Below are 15,600 nucleotides of genomic sequence, written 5' to 3' on the forward strand. Positions count from 1 at the left end.
GCTGGAAATGTGGACTTTGAAATTAGTGTGGATAAAAGGCCATGGCAATAGTTACTCAGGCCTTCTTGAGTAATGTATTTGAAATGTTCTGGTTTGTGTTTCGCAAAAGTATAGTTGCTAGCTACAGTGTAGTTAGCAACTTGGGTAGTTGCCAATGGGAAATTGGACTGTAACTAATAAAGTAGCTAATGTAATTACATTAGCAACTATGGTTTTAAGAAATGCACCCCGGAATTGAAATGAAAAATATACAATGAAATTTAAGGATGAATTAAAAAGAAAAAAAAACATTGAAAATCCATTTCCGTTACATCAGACAGAAATCTATGGACATTCACCCAAGAGGCCACGTTGATGGTAGAGAGAGAGAGAGAGAGAGAGAGAGAGAGAAAAGAGGGATCACATTAAGGCACTTAATAAAACCATGAATGGCTAAAAGCAAGTCACAGCTCAGCTTATGGGAGCAAATTGGCTTATTATTAGTGTTGCAGGAAAATCAACCTTAATATATCGTTGAAGAAGACAGCCACAATTCAATTTGTGAAATGTCACATCTTTTTTGTCTTTACATGCCTTTTGCTATTCTATGACAGCAGGGGGGAAATCCCTGACACTTTTACGGTGGAGACACTCCGGAATCTCCACACTGCGGAGAAAGGAGCCCAACCACATTGTTCAAATTCCCACCCATTTCTGTTTTTACAGAGATCTTTTCTTTCAGAGTCTCAAAATCGCTTCGATTGTTATTGGAATACAAAAATGAACATCCATAGAAGCCGATTAGAGCAAACAGGTTAATGAAGATAACAAGTATTACAATGACTTTATACATCTGCAGACAGGCTTTTTTCTGAAGCATTTAAAATGTTGTATATATTTATATTTTATATGTATATGTACTGTATATCACATCCCCATATGATTGTGAAGGAGAAAGCGGGTCACTTGTGTTCCCTAAATCTGTATGTGTGTGTGTGTGTGTGTGTGTGTGTGTGTGTGTGTGTGTGTGTGTGTGTGTGTGTGTGTGTGTGTGTGTGTGTGTGTGTGTGTGTGTGTGTGTGTGTGTGTGTGTGTGTGTGTGTGTGTGTGTGTGTGTGTGTGTGTGTGTGTGTGTGTGTGTGACGAAGGAGGATCTGGCTCAAAGTATGTCAATATACTGTACATATAATGTGTACCAATGTTGCTTTGGGTTGACATTTGATAATCTGCATGTGCACGTCATTGGGGACATGGGTACGTAACTTCATGGGTGTGACGTTGTACCGGGCCCAGCCAAAGCTGTCAGCGGCCCTGCATGTGTGGATCAGTGAACATGTATGTGCCTGTGACAATGACAGGTGTGTGCGTCTGTGACAGTGTGTGCGTGTGTGTGTGTGTGTGTGTGTGTGTGTGTGTGTGTGTGTGTGTATGTGTGTGTGTGTGTGTGTGTGTGTGTGTGTGTGTGTGTGTGTGTGTGTGTGTGTGTGTGTGTGTGTGTGTGTGTGTGCGCGCACGCGCATCTTGACCTCTCACACCAGGGCCCATGTAGTCATGAAGAGTATGAGAAGTGTGTATTTACTCTATGTAGTGTATGTGTATGTGCGTATGCATCTGTGTGTGTGTGTACTCTGTGTGTGAAGGTGTGTTCAGCTGTGTGTGTGTGTATGTGTGTGTGTGTGTGTGTCTGCTCAGACCAAGGCCTTGGCGGTGAGGAGTGTGAGCAGGGTGGCGAGGGCCAGTGGCAGGGTGCCCATGCGTGGCAGGCCAGGCGCCGCGTTGCACAGTTCCCCCTCACAGCAGGTCTTGGTCATGCTGTACACCGTGGTGTTGCTGTCGGTGGGGAAGTTGACGTCGCTGGTCTTGTTGCACTCGGCGCTGGCCAGGCAACCCTTCATGCGGACCTGAATGAAGCCGGCTGGATGGGGGTACAGAGTGGAGAGGTTTTTAAGGGAAGATTGAGCACATCACAGATTAAGATGCAGGACAAAAGAAAAGTTTTATGCCTCTTTTCCACTGCCGGTTTTCTGGTTGGCCCACCGCTTGACAAAGCGCGACTCGGCTGACACTTTTGGCTTTTCGAATAGGCGTGATACTGCTCAATCGAAAAGCAAAGCGTGGTGGCCAAGTTGTGCTGTGTCGAGCTGTAGGCCTACCAGAAAACCGGCGGTGGAAAAGAGGCATTAGATTACTTTTCGATCATTGAGAAGTTCATTCTCTACAAAAATCAGTCAGTAGAGAGAATCTGAAGAAGACCTCAATGGTTATGACGCAGGGCTGTAGTACTCGAGTCCGGACTCGGCTCGAGTCCGGTCTCAAGTCCGTTTTTTTATGGACTTGGACTTGTCTCGGACTCGGTATTGTTTGGACTCGGACTTGTCTTGGACTCGGACAATGGTCTTGCCAAATTAGGCTTTTGGACTCGCCGGGTCTGTCATTAAGTTTTGTTTAGAACACTGCCCATCATAGATTGTAAAGTGGAGCTTGAAATCCAATAACAAACAAGTTTGTCTTCACATCCATGCCATATAGGTTATCTTCTAAGGTTCACACTATTGACATCCATCCTTTTCATTGTCAAAAACTGACCGACATGTGACTCGGACTTGACTTGGACTCGAATCTTTTTGGACTCGGTCTTGTCTCGGACTCAAACCTCTTTGGACTCGGACTTGTCTCGGACTTGACTAGTACTGGTCTTGGACTTGTCTTGGACTCTACAAAGGTGGACTTGACTACAGCCCTGTTATGACGTAGTCCAGCCATGGAGTAAGACACAGACGGATTTGAAATAAGGATATCAAACGTGCAGACTCCTCATTCTAAAACTTGAATCGGAATGGTCACAATCAAATCCAGAATCGGAAGATGCATTTGAAATTGGAATCATAATTAGGATTAGGATTAGAATTGGAACATTAAACAGCAACATTTAGCAGAGAATTCAAATAAAACAGAGCTAGAGCTGGGGGTGTCGAAGAGATAGAGCTATCGTTGGTCAGGAGACAGAGGAAAAGATTAAGACGTTATGAGAGGAGCTGGCTATATGGTGAGATAGGGGGCTTGGATATTGTATTTGTATCTCATACGTTTTTTTGTTGTTCTTGCGTGGGACTGTAAATGTAAATCAGCCTGAGGCTAATTCTGGTATAACGATGCATGAAATGACAAGGTTTTAGTTTTAAATTAAGTTCATGGTCCCTAATAAGATGAGTTGAAATTGAAACTGAGCCCCTTACCTGCCTTCCCCACACCAGTGTAGCATTGCTCGTTAGCTCCACATGTCGTCTTGGTAGTGTAACACACATCCCATAGGCCAATGTCACACTTATAACATTGCAGTGCCTGACCTGGAGGAGAGAGAGAGAGAGAGAGAGAGAGAGAGAGAGAGAGAGAGAGAGAGAGAGAGAGAGAGAGAGAGAGAGAGAGAGAGAGAGAGAGAGAGAAACGGTCAGCATTCTCATCCAACATTTTTAATGAGCAAAAATCTGATATAGACTAGTCAATTTGCATTGTGGTTTTCCTGATTATGGGAAAATGTATGGGTGTTCTTTGAGTTCCTGTAGTCCAAATTCAGCATTCAGAATATTTATGTGCAATGACAAGAAAGTTTAATCGATATATATATATATATATATATATATATATATATATATATATATATATATATATATATATATATATACTTATATATATATATATATATATATATATATATATATACAGTATATATATATATATATATATATATATATATATATATATATATATATATATATATATATATATATATATATATATATATAATGTAATTATCTGAGTCATAATCCAAGTTGTCATACAGTGTCTCTTGGGTATAATTCACATGCGAATGGATCAGTGGTCTCCCACAGACAGCCCCCCTAGGCCTACTGTAGACTGCATACTCTAGACTGCAAGCCAGCACAAAAGCCTGCCAACACCTGATACGCCCCCACGCCAACACACTACAGACAGCTTGGCGACTACAACTTAATATTGCTGACTTTAACAAGAAGTGCAAGTGTAATATTGCCAGAGACTGTACAGTTCAGGATACATTTCATTATTATGGTAAGATGGGGGGATTTGTCGATAACAAAACGACAGAGACGGTGCACACATCAGTAGTACAAGAGCTGGGCAAAACATATACGAAAACTGAAAAGAAACCAAATGGAATGATAAAAGCCCACAACACTGATCCCTGAAAATTTGAGGTGGGTATACAGCGTATACCTGCGTTCTACGTAGACTACACCATCTTCACTAATGTTCTGCGGGAAAGCCTGCTGCTTGATTCCAGTTTCAGGTGATTAGGTCATGCTTTGTGTTGTTTGAACACAAACAAAAAGGGGGAATTTGGGTTGGACATTACGTTGGAAGGGGAGGGGAAGAGGGAGGAGGGTGGAGATAATTGTACACCCACCACTCCCACTTACCTAAACACACACACGCACGCAAACACGCACATGCACACGCACATGCACAGACGCGCGCGCGCACACACACGCACACGCACACGCACGCACACACGCCCACACACACACACACACACACACACACACACACACACACACACACACACACAACTATGTGTGAATAACTGTGTATGTGAGCGTCTGTGCGTGTGTGCGTGTGTGCGCGCGCGTCTGTGCATGTGCGTGTGCATGTGCGTGTGCGTGTGCGTGTGTGCGCGCATGTGCGCGTGTGTGTGTGTATCGGTCCCCACGCCCAAGCCCAGTATCCACCCTGCATAGTTTCTGGGCTCATGTGCTATTAGGCAAGACAGTAGTTTACTGGTGTACTGACGCGCAACACAGAGACCAAAAGACTTTGCAACACCCAGCAATGTTGAAGTGGCTGGATACGGTCCATCTAACAAAACAGCAGGCTCATCATCTTAACAGCTACTGGCTGGTTGTGGTTTTTAGTTTTACACAGAATCTTTGGTATGTCCACACCACACCACAAAAAATTACCTCATAGCCTCTTTGAAAAAAAAAAAAAACCCACAAACAAAAAAACAAGTCTCCTTGTCAGTCATAACGTCTGTTATTGCAACTGACAGCTCAAGAGCAGTGATGACATCCAAGCAAAGAATGTCTCCACCCATGAGTCCTTGTGATCAGTGTCTCACTGTATACAGTAGGCCCACTGTATGGTCTCTGCCTCCATCAGGCGTAGATGTCACTGGAAAGTTCTACGCACCTCCCATCACATTCTAGAAGTGTCAGGTGTATCTGAGGTCTCCCTTCACAATTCAGATCCAGTCTTGAACCTGTGACCTGACAGAAACTCTGTGTTCTGCTTTGAGAGGTGGACCGCGGATGCACTACCAAGTGTGCTAAAACAAAGACGCCTCAGTAGCCATAGTCAGCGAGTGTTTTTTAAGGTGCGCTTCATACCAAGCCACCTTCAACACCGAACCACGCTACAGCAGCTGGTTTAATGAGTGTTCAGATCAGCAAACAGACGATGAATGATCAAACATGTGGTTCAGTAAAACCAGTTTTTTTTTTATTTGCTTCATGTTCCATGGCAGCATGTACAAACACATTATCTAACACATCAGTTCCATCCGTGAGGATTTTGCATCAATCATGGCATTTCGTAAACAAGCATGAAGGAAGCAGGAAGCATGAAGGACAAATCATCGCCTTTTGAATTCACCATTTGGTGAAGTTTACACAGTAATATTCAAATGGGCAAGTTTAGACAACCTGACTCTCACCAGCTGGTATGTTTCGCCCTCGTCTTCACGATACCATCTGGGAACCTCCCACAAACTACATGTTTTCTTATGACGCTCCATATCAAATATGCTTGCATGTGATTGGAGTTAAAGGGACACTGTGCAGGAAATGGTCAAAAAAGCTACTGCAACTATGCTGCTCATTGAAACTGGGCTGCCTATTGCCAAATTTGATCTTTACATGAAAGTGTACTGAGCAATTAACAAATATTTTCTAGTATGTTCCAAGTAGAGTCATTTTTGCAGCTAAAAATGGCTATTTTTGGAAATTCAAAATGGCGGACCATGGAGAAGATCCCCCTTTTCATGTATGAAAAGTGCAATTTTTCCAGTCATAATGAATACTTAGAATTTGATGCTGGTGGTAAGTATTCATGAAAAAGGTAACATTAGTGAATGGGCAGCATGAATTTTGGAAACAAACAACTAAAAATCTCACACAGTGTCCCTTTAACAACCGGTCCTCATCTTTACTGAAGTTGGCCACTTCGGCCACTCACATTGAACTGGAGCATGATGCAGGTTAGAACAACAGGAGGAAGAGGAGCCATAATGCCGCTCATCTAATCCCATCTGGCGATCCTGGGGTGCATTTCTCAAAAGCGTAGTTGCTAACTACTGAAGCTACTAGTTGTTTCCAATGCAATTTCCCATTGGCAATTACCCAAGTTGCTAGCTGTTAACAACTATGCTTTCGAGAAATGCACCCCTGATTTGCTCATTGGCTGATTTTCACGGTCCTCAGATGGTTGTGTGAGGAAACCGGAACGCCCTCGGCTGTATTTTTGGTCAAACGCAAATGACGTACATCAGGTTAGACTCTTGAACAAGCTCTTTTGAAATGTGACATCAAGGAAAAGGTTACACTTTATTCAAATTTACCAGTGAGAGGAGAAAGTTACACATCGTTCAAATGGACCAGTGTGAGGGTCACACATTATTCAAATTGAGGGTCAGAGATTTGCCTGGGGATGAATGGCCAACCTTATCTAAAACATTTACATGAGACTCTGGGAACAACAAACACCTTTCTGACCTCGACATGTATACACAAGGACATGTAAATACAGGAGTGGCTGTTTAGGTGACAAATACATGGGTTGTTGGATTTGGGATAAAACGGTGGCGGGTTCGAATACCACCCTGTGCGCCGTCATTGGTGAGACTTTGTTTGAAGAGGTCTAAAAACGAATGCCATGTAACCAGTATAAGAATGACATGACACATGTCAGGAACATTAATGACACATTATTATTAATGCTTCTAACAGATGTCATAATGTGTAAATTGTTTTGTAGTGTCAAGTTGACATTGTTTAGGTGTCATGGCATTCTAAACATCATGTAGTGAAGACTCCTTTCATAAAGTCTTACCAAAGATTCTTTTAATTCTAAGGAATATCATAATGGACCGTCTCTGGTCTTACCCTGTCTCCCACAATTTCATCCATGGCTGAAGTGCCCATGTGCAATGTACATTAGCCTACATTTCCTCAGGGGACAGTACCCAATGTCCCAGAAATAAATATCTGTAATTCACGTTGGATAAAAGCAGCAACAGTTGAGTGAAATGTAGTGTAATGTCCTTTTTTACATCATGTAAATGACATACTGCATATGATCTAATAATACATTATTTTAAAATTAGTATTTCCACTACACAATATGGTTGTTGTGAAGCAGGACACCACATTAAACCCAAAGCAGAGGTGTCTTTTAGTGGCTCCGTTTGTTTCCATTTTGAGCCTTTTCCACCCCAGGGTGCTATGCTCTCTGTGTGTTGGGTGGAGCTGTGTGTATGTTAATGTCAGCGGGACAAGTTGAGGAAAAACCTGTTCCCAGGCCTATGGTAAACCCCTTTCGTCAACATGGAGGTGACACACACGCTGACGCATGCCAAACAGCATCCATACGTCAACATGGGCCACTGCAGTCTTTCTTTACTTTTCCAGGACGGGGATTAAGGTGAACTCATGACGCATTACAATCAGCATACATATGAAGGATGAGTACACGGATATGAATTTGTAGATGGGGCCCTGCCGTGGCCATCCGGTAGGGCACTCGCCTGCTATGCGGCTGACCCGAGTTCGATTCCCTCGGGTCCTTTGCCGACCCCTCACCGTCTCTCTCCCCATTCTCTTCCTGTCTACCTCTCGTACTGTCCTGTCCATAATAAAGTCTAAAAAGACCAAAAGAATATATTTTTTTAAAAATGGATCTTTAGATGGTTGCACTGTCTTTTGGGGTAACCTTTATTGCGATAGGACAGTGAGAGAGAGTCAGGAAGCCCCACCCAGTTAGACCAGGGCAGGACCCTACTTTCTTTTTTAATAGCTGTTTGAATGCAACTCTTAAGAGTCAGTTTAACATCTTCTAGAGTGTATTTTGTCCCAGAGAACTCTCTGAGTGTTAACACTGCATTTTACCGTGTGAGTTTAAGGATCCAATGTGTTAGTCTACGCGATGAAAGACACGAGACTGATTAGTGGCACAAGAACTACTCATCCCTACATTTCTAGGGGTTCATCATCACAAATGTGCACAACCAATTCACAAAACTGTCTTTTTTTATGAATGTTTGTCAACAAACTCGATTCAAAGAATTCTTATTGGCTTTAGTCTTTACATTTGGGAGTTGAATGCACCACTACTTAACTCATGGCCATAGACGGTTCTGAGGTGAATTCCTCGCACTACATCATGAGCAATTCATAACACCTATGGGCATTGTCACAGCACATCAGTCCATCACTGTTACCTGTCCTGTCTTGCACTTTATGTCAGTCATGTGTTATGTAAAATGTCAGTCTTGTGTACGTCTATGTCTTGGCATGGTATAGAGAGAAAACGTAATTTAATTTTCCTTGTATGACTTGTGCATATGAAGAAAGTGACAATAAAAGTGACTTGACTTGAGTATAGTCACTTCCCAACCATTGTGAGTTTGAAGGCAGGAGAATGTATACTCTAAACCTAAAACCAGGTTTTTCTCCCCTGGCTGACTGACCACTCAATTCTTGGTTTTTAGCGTTTTTTTGCCCTCAACAGTGAGTGCCTTCAAGGTAAACCACCCAAACAAAGTGTGTTAAAATTTAGGGATATAGAGTTTGGATTAAGGTTTGGGTTAAGACTACGGTGAAGGATTACGTTAGAACAAAAACACCAGTGAGCCCATGTCTCAGAAGACAGGACAAACATACCATTAGCTTAGAAACGTTTGGAGACACTAGTAGTTCCTTCTGTCTGCTTATTTGTTTGTGCGTGGGATTGAAGACAGCATTCCACTTTTTATAGCCTATCCCCCGATGGGGCAACCGAGACAGTGTGAGACTGTAATTACATAGTGCTACCCACAATGATTCACCCCAACGACATTCTTAAAGTGTGCCACAAGGAAAAAAATAAAACTACAAAATACTCAATGATGTTATAAAGTCACATGGCAGCCCATGGTATGTTTCCCTACGTGACAGGCAACCCAAAGTCACTACACCACAGACATACACAGCAGCTCTACTGGGACTACGTTAAGTGAACTATTTGCAGTGTTAATTCAACACACAGGGTGTAGGGCCAACACTGAGTGTAAATTCATCCAAGTGTCAAAGTAACATTGTGGAATTTGAGCTTTTTTTTTGTCTGGTGGTACTATCTGAGGATAAACTGAAGACTTTAATTCACCTTCAGTGGGTACAGTTGAAGGTAATATAAGGGGAGACTTGATCCAAATATTGACTCGAATGAGCGCCATATCTCTACGCCCTCTAAAAGTTCTGATAAAAAACATATTTAGTTGCTCCTTCCTTGTCCTCCATTCACTTGGGAAACATTTAACCTTGCGATAACAGGACAAGGCCTGTGTACTGAATGTACTAGCTCAATTGACCTGCTGTTCAGAATCACTTTGCTTACATTGTGATGGCGGCAATACAGTTAGGCCTAGATGTGGAATCGGTTTAAAAAGCATCCCGGCATAAATTACAAAGTAGGGGTGTCAAATTCACTTCGTTGCAAATGTTTGCTTCATATCAGAATCACATTCCAGTCAATCATCTTGACGTGGATGTCAGAAGGTATATCAGGAGCATTGACTGTAAATGACAAGCAAAAAATGCACATTTGTTCTCAAGTATTGAAAACCTGAAGTCCCAGACTCCTCTAGCACTTTTTTGAAATGGGCTAGTTATTTACTTCCTTATTTAAAAATTCTAAGCTTTTTCTTCAAGCCTGCGGCCGTATTGAACCGTCTAGTTGGCCGCATCCGGCTCCTGGGCTTTTTGCTTGACACCCCTGATACAAACATACACAAACTGAGTCTGTATGGATCGGTTGAAGGTTACTGACATGACTCTGAGCCATTACAGTACATTTCGTTTCTGCTCAATGAAATGGCTAAGCATCCAGTCAATGTTCTGAAACATCTGCCAGTGGGCCTGATTGAGAATGGCTTTGGCTCTTGGTCCTCTTGTCCTCAAGCCAAGCCAATCCAAGTGCTTTTATTCGTCACATACATTTTAGGCCTACTACATGTAGTGAAATGATGAAGGGGTCATCAGCTCTGCCCTGCCTGCCTTGCCCTGGACAGTCGACTCCCCAATGTGCTCTGGCATACTGATCCTGGGTCAGGCAGGGCAGAATGGCAATCCTACCCTGTTTTTAAGTTAGAATAACGTAACCTGTCTTATTTTGACCCCACCCATGCTTTGAATAACAGTCCGTTAAAGTGGCTTGGTTAAAAGTAGGCATATTTATTGCACAGTTTATAACACGTTGGTTGACATGGGCTTGTTGTGACGCCTGTGAATTGCCTTTGCCTAAAAATTACACAAAGATGGAAAAACATATATTGGAAATTTTCATGGACACTATTACGATACACTGCTCACTCGGGCAATGTAAGGTTGTGTGACAAGAGGACTGCACTACAGTAGGCCTGTGGAAACTCACGGAAGGAAAGGCGGTGGAAATTTACAATGACACTGGTTTTAGGCATCTGGAGGGCTGCCCTTGGCAAAAACGCACGGGCTGTGTCGCCCTCTGCTGTTCATACACAATACCGGCACCCTGACGACATGCAAGAGCTCCAACCTCAGGACCCATGTCCGGCCATTGACATCACCTGTCTGTCTGTACAACACACACCCTTTCTGATGCAAACTTGTTATTCAAAACTGCACACGGCTGTGCGACACGGATGTTGAGTGGTTGCAACCCGTAGGCCTATCAATTGATTAGCCACAGTTCTCTTAATTTTGGGCAACGTTCAGGTTGAACATTCACCTTCAATAATAATAATAATAATAATAATAATAATAATAATAATAATAATAATAATATAAAAATAATATAATAATAATAATAATATAATAATAATAAAAATAATGAATATGAATAATATTGAATAATAAATACTAATAATAATAATAGGCCTACTAATAATAAAAAAGACAAAGTCTTTCATTCCAACAATGTATCATCAAAGCCTTGGTGAGATAACATTTTATACAAAACGCAGTGGCCTATTTCTGTTCATGTCTCATATTCAACAGCTCCTCGCCTTCTAGATGACATCTTTCTTCAGTTTGAGTGACCTCAAAGCTAGACAGCGCCCAGTAGTCTGTTTAGCCTCCAAACACAGATATAGGTTACATGTCTATAGGTAGGCTATGCCTATGCGTAAACACCCCGCGGCGCCAGGTTCAAACAGCCTGCGCAATTATCATGGATAACATCTGTAAGTCAGTAATCGCATGAAAAGGCCAGAAAGCAAGGACACAAAATGCTTTCAAAATGCTATGTTTACAGAAAATGAAATTCGTTTACCCTCACAAAATATGTGGAGGAAGGGAATGTGTAATTATAAAAGGCCAGAGTCGACTCGAGGCAAGATGCAGAATGTTTCATGTAAGATTTACAGTAGAGCTTGTCCCGACACGATTTTTGAAGGGCGGGACCCATAGTGCGCATTCTGTGAGACGAGCATTTTCCCAACTAAACTATGCCGTTTTCACGATGTCTATAACGTTTTAATCAACAATTAGGCTGTAACGTATCCCGAAATGGACAATTACAATAAGTCTAAAAATAACTTAGCATGCTCAACTGGTAGGTTATTATAACCCTCTGATTTAAACAATATAGGCCTTATTGTAGGACTTGACAAGGCACTAATGTAGCCTACCAATAGCCTTATTTATTCTTAAATTTATTCTTTATGAAGGCAATTCAAAAGCACAATACATCATCGCCATGTAAGTTACTGACGGCAAGGGCATGCGCAACGAGGTCTTCAATGACTACTGGACTTCAAGTTATACCATATTGTTAATTGTTGCTTATTATTAACATGTATGCACATTAGACATTCCTTCGGTCGAACGGCAAATATAATGTCCTGTAACTTTTGACAACGAAACCGCCTATGCAGTTACCTAATGATAAACACATACACGACACTCCTCACAATTACAATAGAAAAATACAAACGTCACTTACCAATGGCAAAACACATGGTCACTGCAAAGATGCCCAAAATAATTCTATTCATCTTCGTGATTTGATTAAGGCAGCTGACTTGCTGTATGTCCTTCACCGTTAGCCAAGAACAATCAAACTAACAGGACTCGTGCGCACCGCTGTGTTTATACGCGCCCTCCCCAAAACTTCACCAGCGTCACACAAACGTTACCGTTAAAACAACACAAAATCAGGAAGTGATTATCTCCGTTTGGTCAATTCTACACTAAAGATACAACTCCCATAGGCGTAAATAACCCCCTTAATGAGTCACCGCATATGATTACTTAACATCATATGCTATTTTTACATTTTACGCACTTCACGTGGTTTCACTGTATCCAAACCTGCTGATGAATGACATAATTGTCTGATATCAACATAGTAGTATAGCACTATTCATTCACTCCAGTGTATTTTTTACTTGTTTCTCATAAGGTTAAATCATTGAACATTAATAATGAAGAGCTTCGTTAAATCAGGCATGCCTTGTATTTAAAACTGGTCTGGATTTTTTTTTTAGTTTTATTTACGCAACTATTTTACTTCTTACAAATGTAAAGCCACACAATGGATATTCTGAAGCTATCTCTAGTCACCTTATTTTACTAACCACACGTGGCCTTTCAACTCACTATTTTATTTGAAGGAAGTCCAGAGGCAGTTGAAATATTTTAGTCATATGGTCACCCAAACTCACATAACTTCTGATCTGTAAGTGAGGGCTGTATTCTGAGCAAAATCACTCATGTGGCCCCTAGCCCTTTTAGATAGTTAGATGCTTTTTATGCCTGTAGCCTACTTTGTCACACCTACAGTACCATATTTGTATGTACCAGGAGGCACCTGCTTATCGATTGCTGGGTCATACCTTCGAACAATTCTCTCTGAGTGGAGGCAACTCTTAGCATTGAAAGGGGAAAAAACTACCACAAGCAAACTTTACAAGGACCACAATGGAAATAAGCTTCCGAGCTTTATTGTGCTATCCTAACTCTCTGTTCTAAGTATATGGTGTGGTTTATATGGAACTCATTCATGTATTTATTTTATATATATGAACTGAAGATGTCAAATAAATAAATTCATTCATTCATTCATTCATTCATTCATTCATTCATTCATACCAAACATTACAGAGCTACCAAACATTACAAAGCACTTTTTGCAAAAAACTTCCATAGGAGGTGCTTAATTATACTGCGTTTGGCCTACCACTGTAATATGAGATTCTGTTAAACACCCTAATGTGTTTGAACAGCCTCCCCTCTCCCGCTCTCCCTCCCTCCCTACTCTGGGAACAAATCTGACATTTTGAAGCATTGGGGTATCACATAACCCTTTGTGTCAATCAAAAGGACCGTCGAGCACTGAAACGACAAATGGTGACAGGCATCAGTCATCAGTGTAATGGAGCGTGGGACTGCAAGAAAAAGGAGAGGGCTGTCTCCAATCCATTACTGATACAATAAAGCCTTAGCCAGCCCAGCAAGCCGTGTCCCACTAAACTGATTTCAAAGAAATGCCATGATAATAATAATAATAATAATAATAATTGTATTTGTATAGCACTGTGTCATACAAGGCATGTAACTCAAAGTGCTTAACAAATGGGAAAAAACATTGTTAGAGATAGATTTAAAAGGAGAGGTATAGAGGAGAGGCAGAAAAAGCAGGAAGGCAGAGGAAGAAGAGATAGACAGAGAATGTAGAGTCATAAGGTCAACGTAGGTTAGGACCAGGATTCTTAGATGTGTAAGGTCCATAGTGGCTGGGCCTATCATAAGTCATAGATAGTCACACAGAGATTGGGCGCTCAGGTGCGGCCCCTGGTGGCATCAGGGGTGAGGAAAAACTCCCTTTCGCTTGAATCATAGTTTGTGAGGGGGAAAAAAAAAGCTCAGTGAGGTCTGAGAAAAAAGACCCCCTGTAGTCAGGAAGAAACCTCAGGCAGAGACCAGCGGCCACCTAGGGGAGCCCCCTGCCAGGGCTGGATTGTGAGTAGTAAGGGCGCTGCGGCGGCTGGGACACTATGACGCCTTGGCAGCTAGGAGTTGGCAAGGATGAAGAGGTGGGTCTTCAGCTGCTTCTTAAAGGAGTCGACGGAGGTGGCTGATCGGATCTCGATGGGGAGGGCGTTCCATCTCTTGGGCGCATAGCAGGCAAACGCGGCGTCGCCGATCTTCTTCTGCGGGGGGGTGGGGGTCCTTAGCAGCTTGGCATCAGTGGACCTGAGAGCTCGAGCAGGGGCATAAAAAGAAAGCATGTCTGAGATATAGCTAGGGGCAAGTCCATTTAATGCTTTAAATACTGTGAGCAGAATCTTAAAGTCGATTCTGTATGAGACAGGTAACCAGTGCAGGTCTGCCAAGACAGGAGAGATGTGCTCTCTCATTCTGGTTCTTGTTAGGATTCTTGCCGCAGAATTTTGAATGAGTTGCAATTTGTCAATTAATTTTTGATGGGATGGAACGTGATGAGAACGTGACTTGCGGCTTTCTGTTTGTTGTTTCTTGTGTTGGCTTTGTTGGAGACGGACAGAACCGTCTTTTAGAACAGTCTTTTTTGTCTGCTTAGACACCCTTTTGGTCCAAAGAATATTTTTGTGAGTCCCCCAAGATTAGAAGAGGTGAGTATCTAAGGACAGGTACTTTGTCCTATGAATCCTGTGATTCTTAAAGCAATTTGAAGAATGAATGAATGAATGAATGACTAGAAGGTAAACACACAATCAATCAAGCCTTTATTCACACGTCATGCTGTGCTAATGAGTTTTGTTTTTCCCTCAAAACCTTCCACTTGTAGTCCTGCCACACACAGAGTAAATCCAGGGTGCTGGGTGTGTGTAGACTATTTTCACACGCCCCCCCAAAGATTAAAAAGAGTTGAATATCTAAGAGAGATACTTTAACCTATAACCTAAATTCTATGAATCCTAAAGCAATTTGAATAATGAATGACTAGAAGGTAAACACACATCAATCGAACCTTTATTCACACGTCATGCTGTGCTAAACAGTTTTGTTTTCCACCTCGAAACCTTTTCCTGCCTCAGACAGAGTAAATCCAGGGTGCTGGGTGTGTATACCTCAGGTGAAATTACTCAACTGTGCACAGGTGTGTTGTGTGCATGATAACATTGGTGGTTTCTAGGTTTTCAAGTGGCCAGGGAAGCCGACGGGGGGGGGGGGGATGCAAAGGGGTCACTTGTCCCGGGCCCAGGGAGAAAAGGGGCCCAGAATTGGATCCTCATTACATTGTATTGATTGGGTTTGGGGCCTATCAGATGTTTTTGTCCTGGGCCCAGCCAAAGCAGTCAGCAGCCCTGCAAGT

The 15,600-nt window shown here is 42.1% G+C and overlaps 1 protein-coding gene across 1 annotated transcript; it reads right to left on the reverse strand.

Annotated features, from left to right (window-relative positions):
• Positions 1–1,610: 1,610 nt before the first annotated feature.
• Positions 1,611–12,380, reverse strand: spaca4l (sperm acrosome associated 4 like). The gene is made up of 3 exons (XM_063185609.1): positions 12,247–12,380; positions 3,216–3,326; positions 1,611–1,894 (listed from the first exon to the last, which is right to left on the reverse strand). The coding sequence occupies exons 1-3, from the start codon at positions 12,296–12,298 to the stop codon at positions 1,668–1,670; spliced, it is 390 nt and encodes a 129-aa protein (XP_063041679.1). The 5' UTR covers positions 12,299–12,380; the 3' UTR covers positions 1,611–1,667.
• Between the last annotated feature and the right edge of the window lie 3,220 nt (positions 12,381–15,600).

The sequence above is a fragment of the Engraulis encrasicolus genome, chromosome 20 (genome assembly GCF_034702125.1).
Source record: "Engraulis encrasicolus isolate BLACKSEA-1 chromosome 20, IST_EnEncr_1.0, whole genome shotgun sequence".
Lineage (NCBI taxonomy): Eukaryota > Metazoa > Chordata > Actinopteri > Clupeiformes > Engraulidae > Engraulis > Engraulis encrasicolus.

What these genes read in the sequence shown, in the direction of transcription:
- spaca4l (XM_063185609.1), bottom strand. Translation starts at nt 12,298, where the DNA reads ATGAATAGAATTATTTTGGGCATCTTTGCAGTGACCATGTGTTTTGCC. An exon ending in GACCATGTGTTTTGCCATTG is followed by an intron (nt 3,327 to 12,246) that starts GTAAGTGACGTT and finishes TCTCTCCTCCAG; the next exon opens with GTCAGGCACTGCAATGTTAT. An exon ending in CACTGGTGTGGGGAAGGCAG is followed by an intron (nt 1,895 to 3,215) that starts GTAAGGGGCTCA and finishes ACCCCCATCCAG; the next exon opens with CCGGCTTCATTCAGGTCCGC.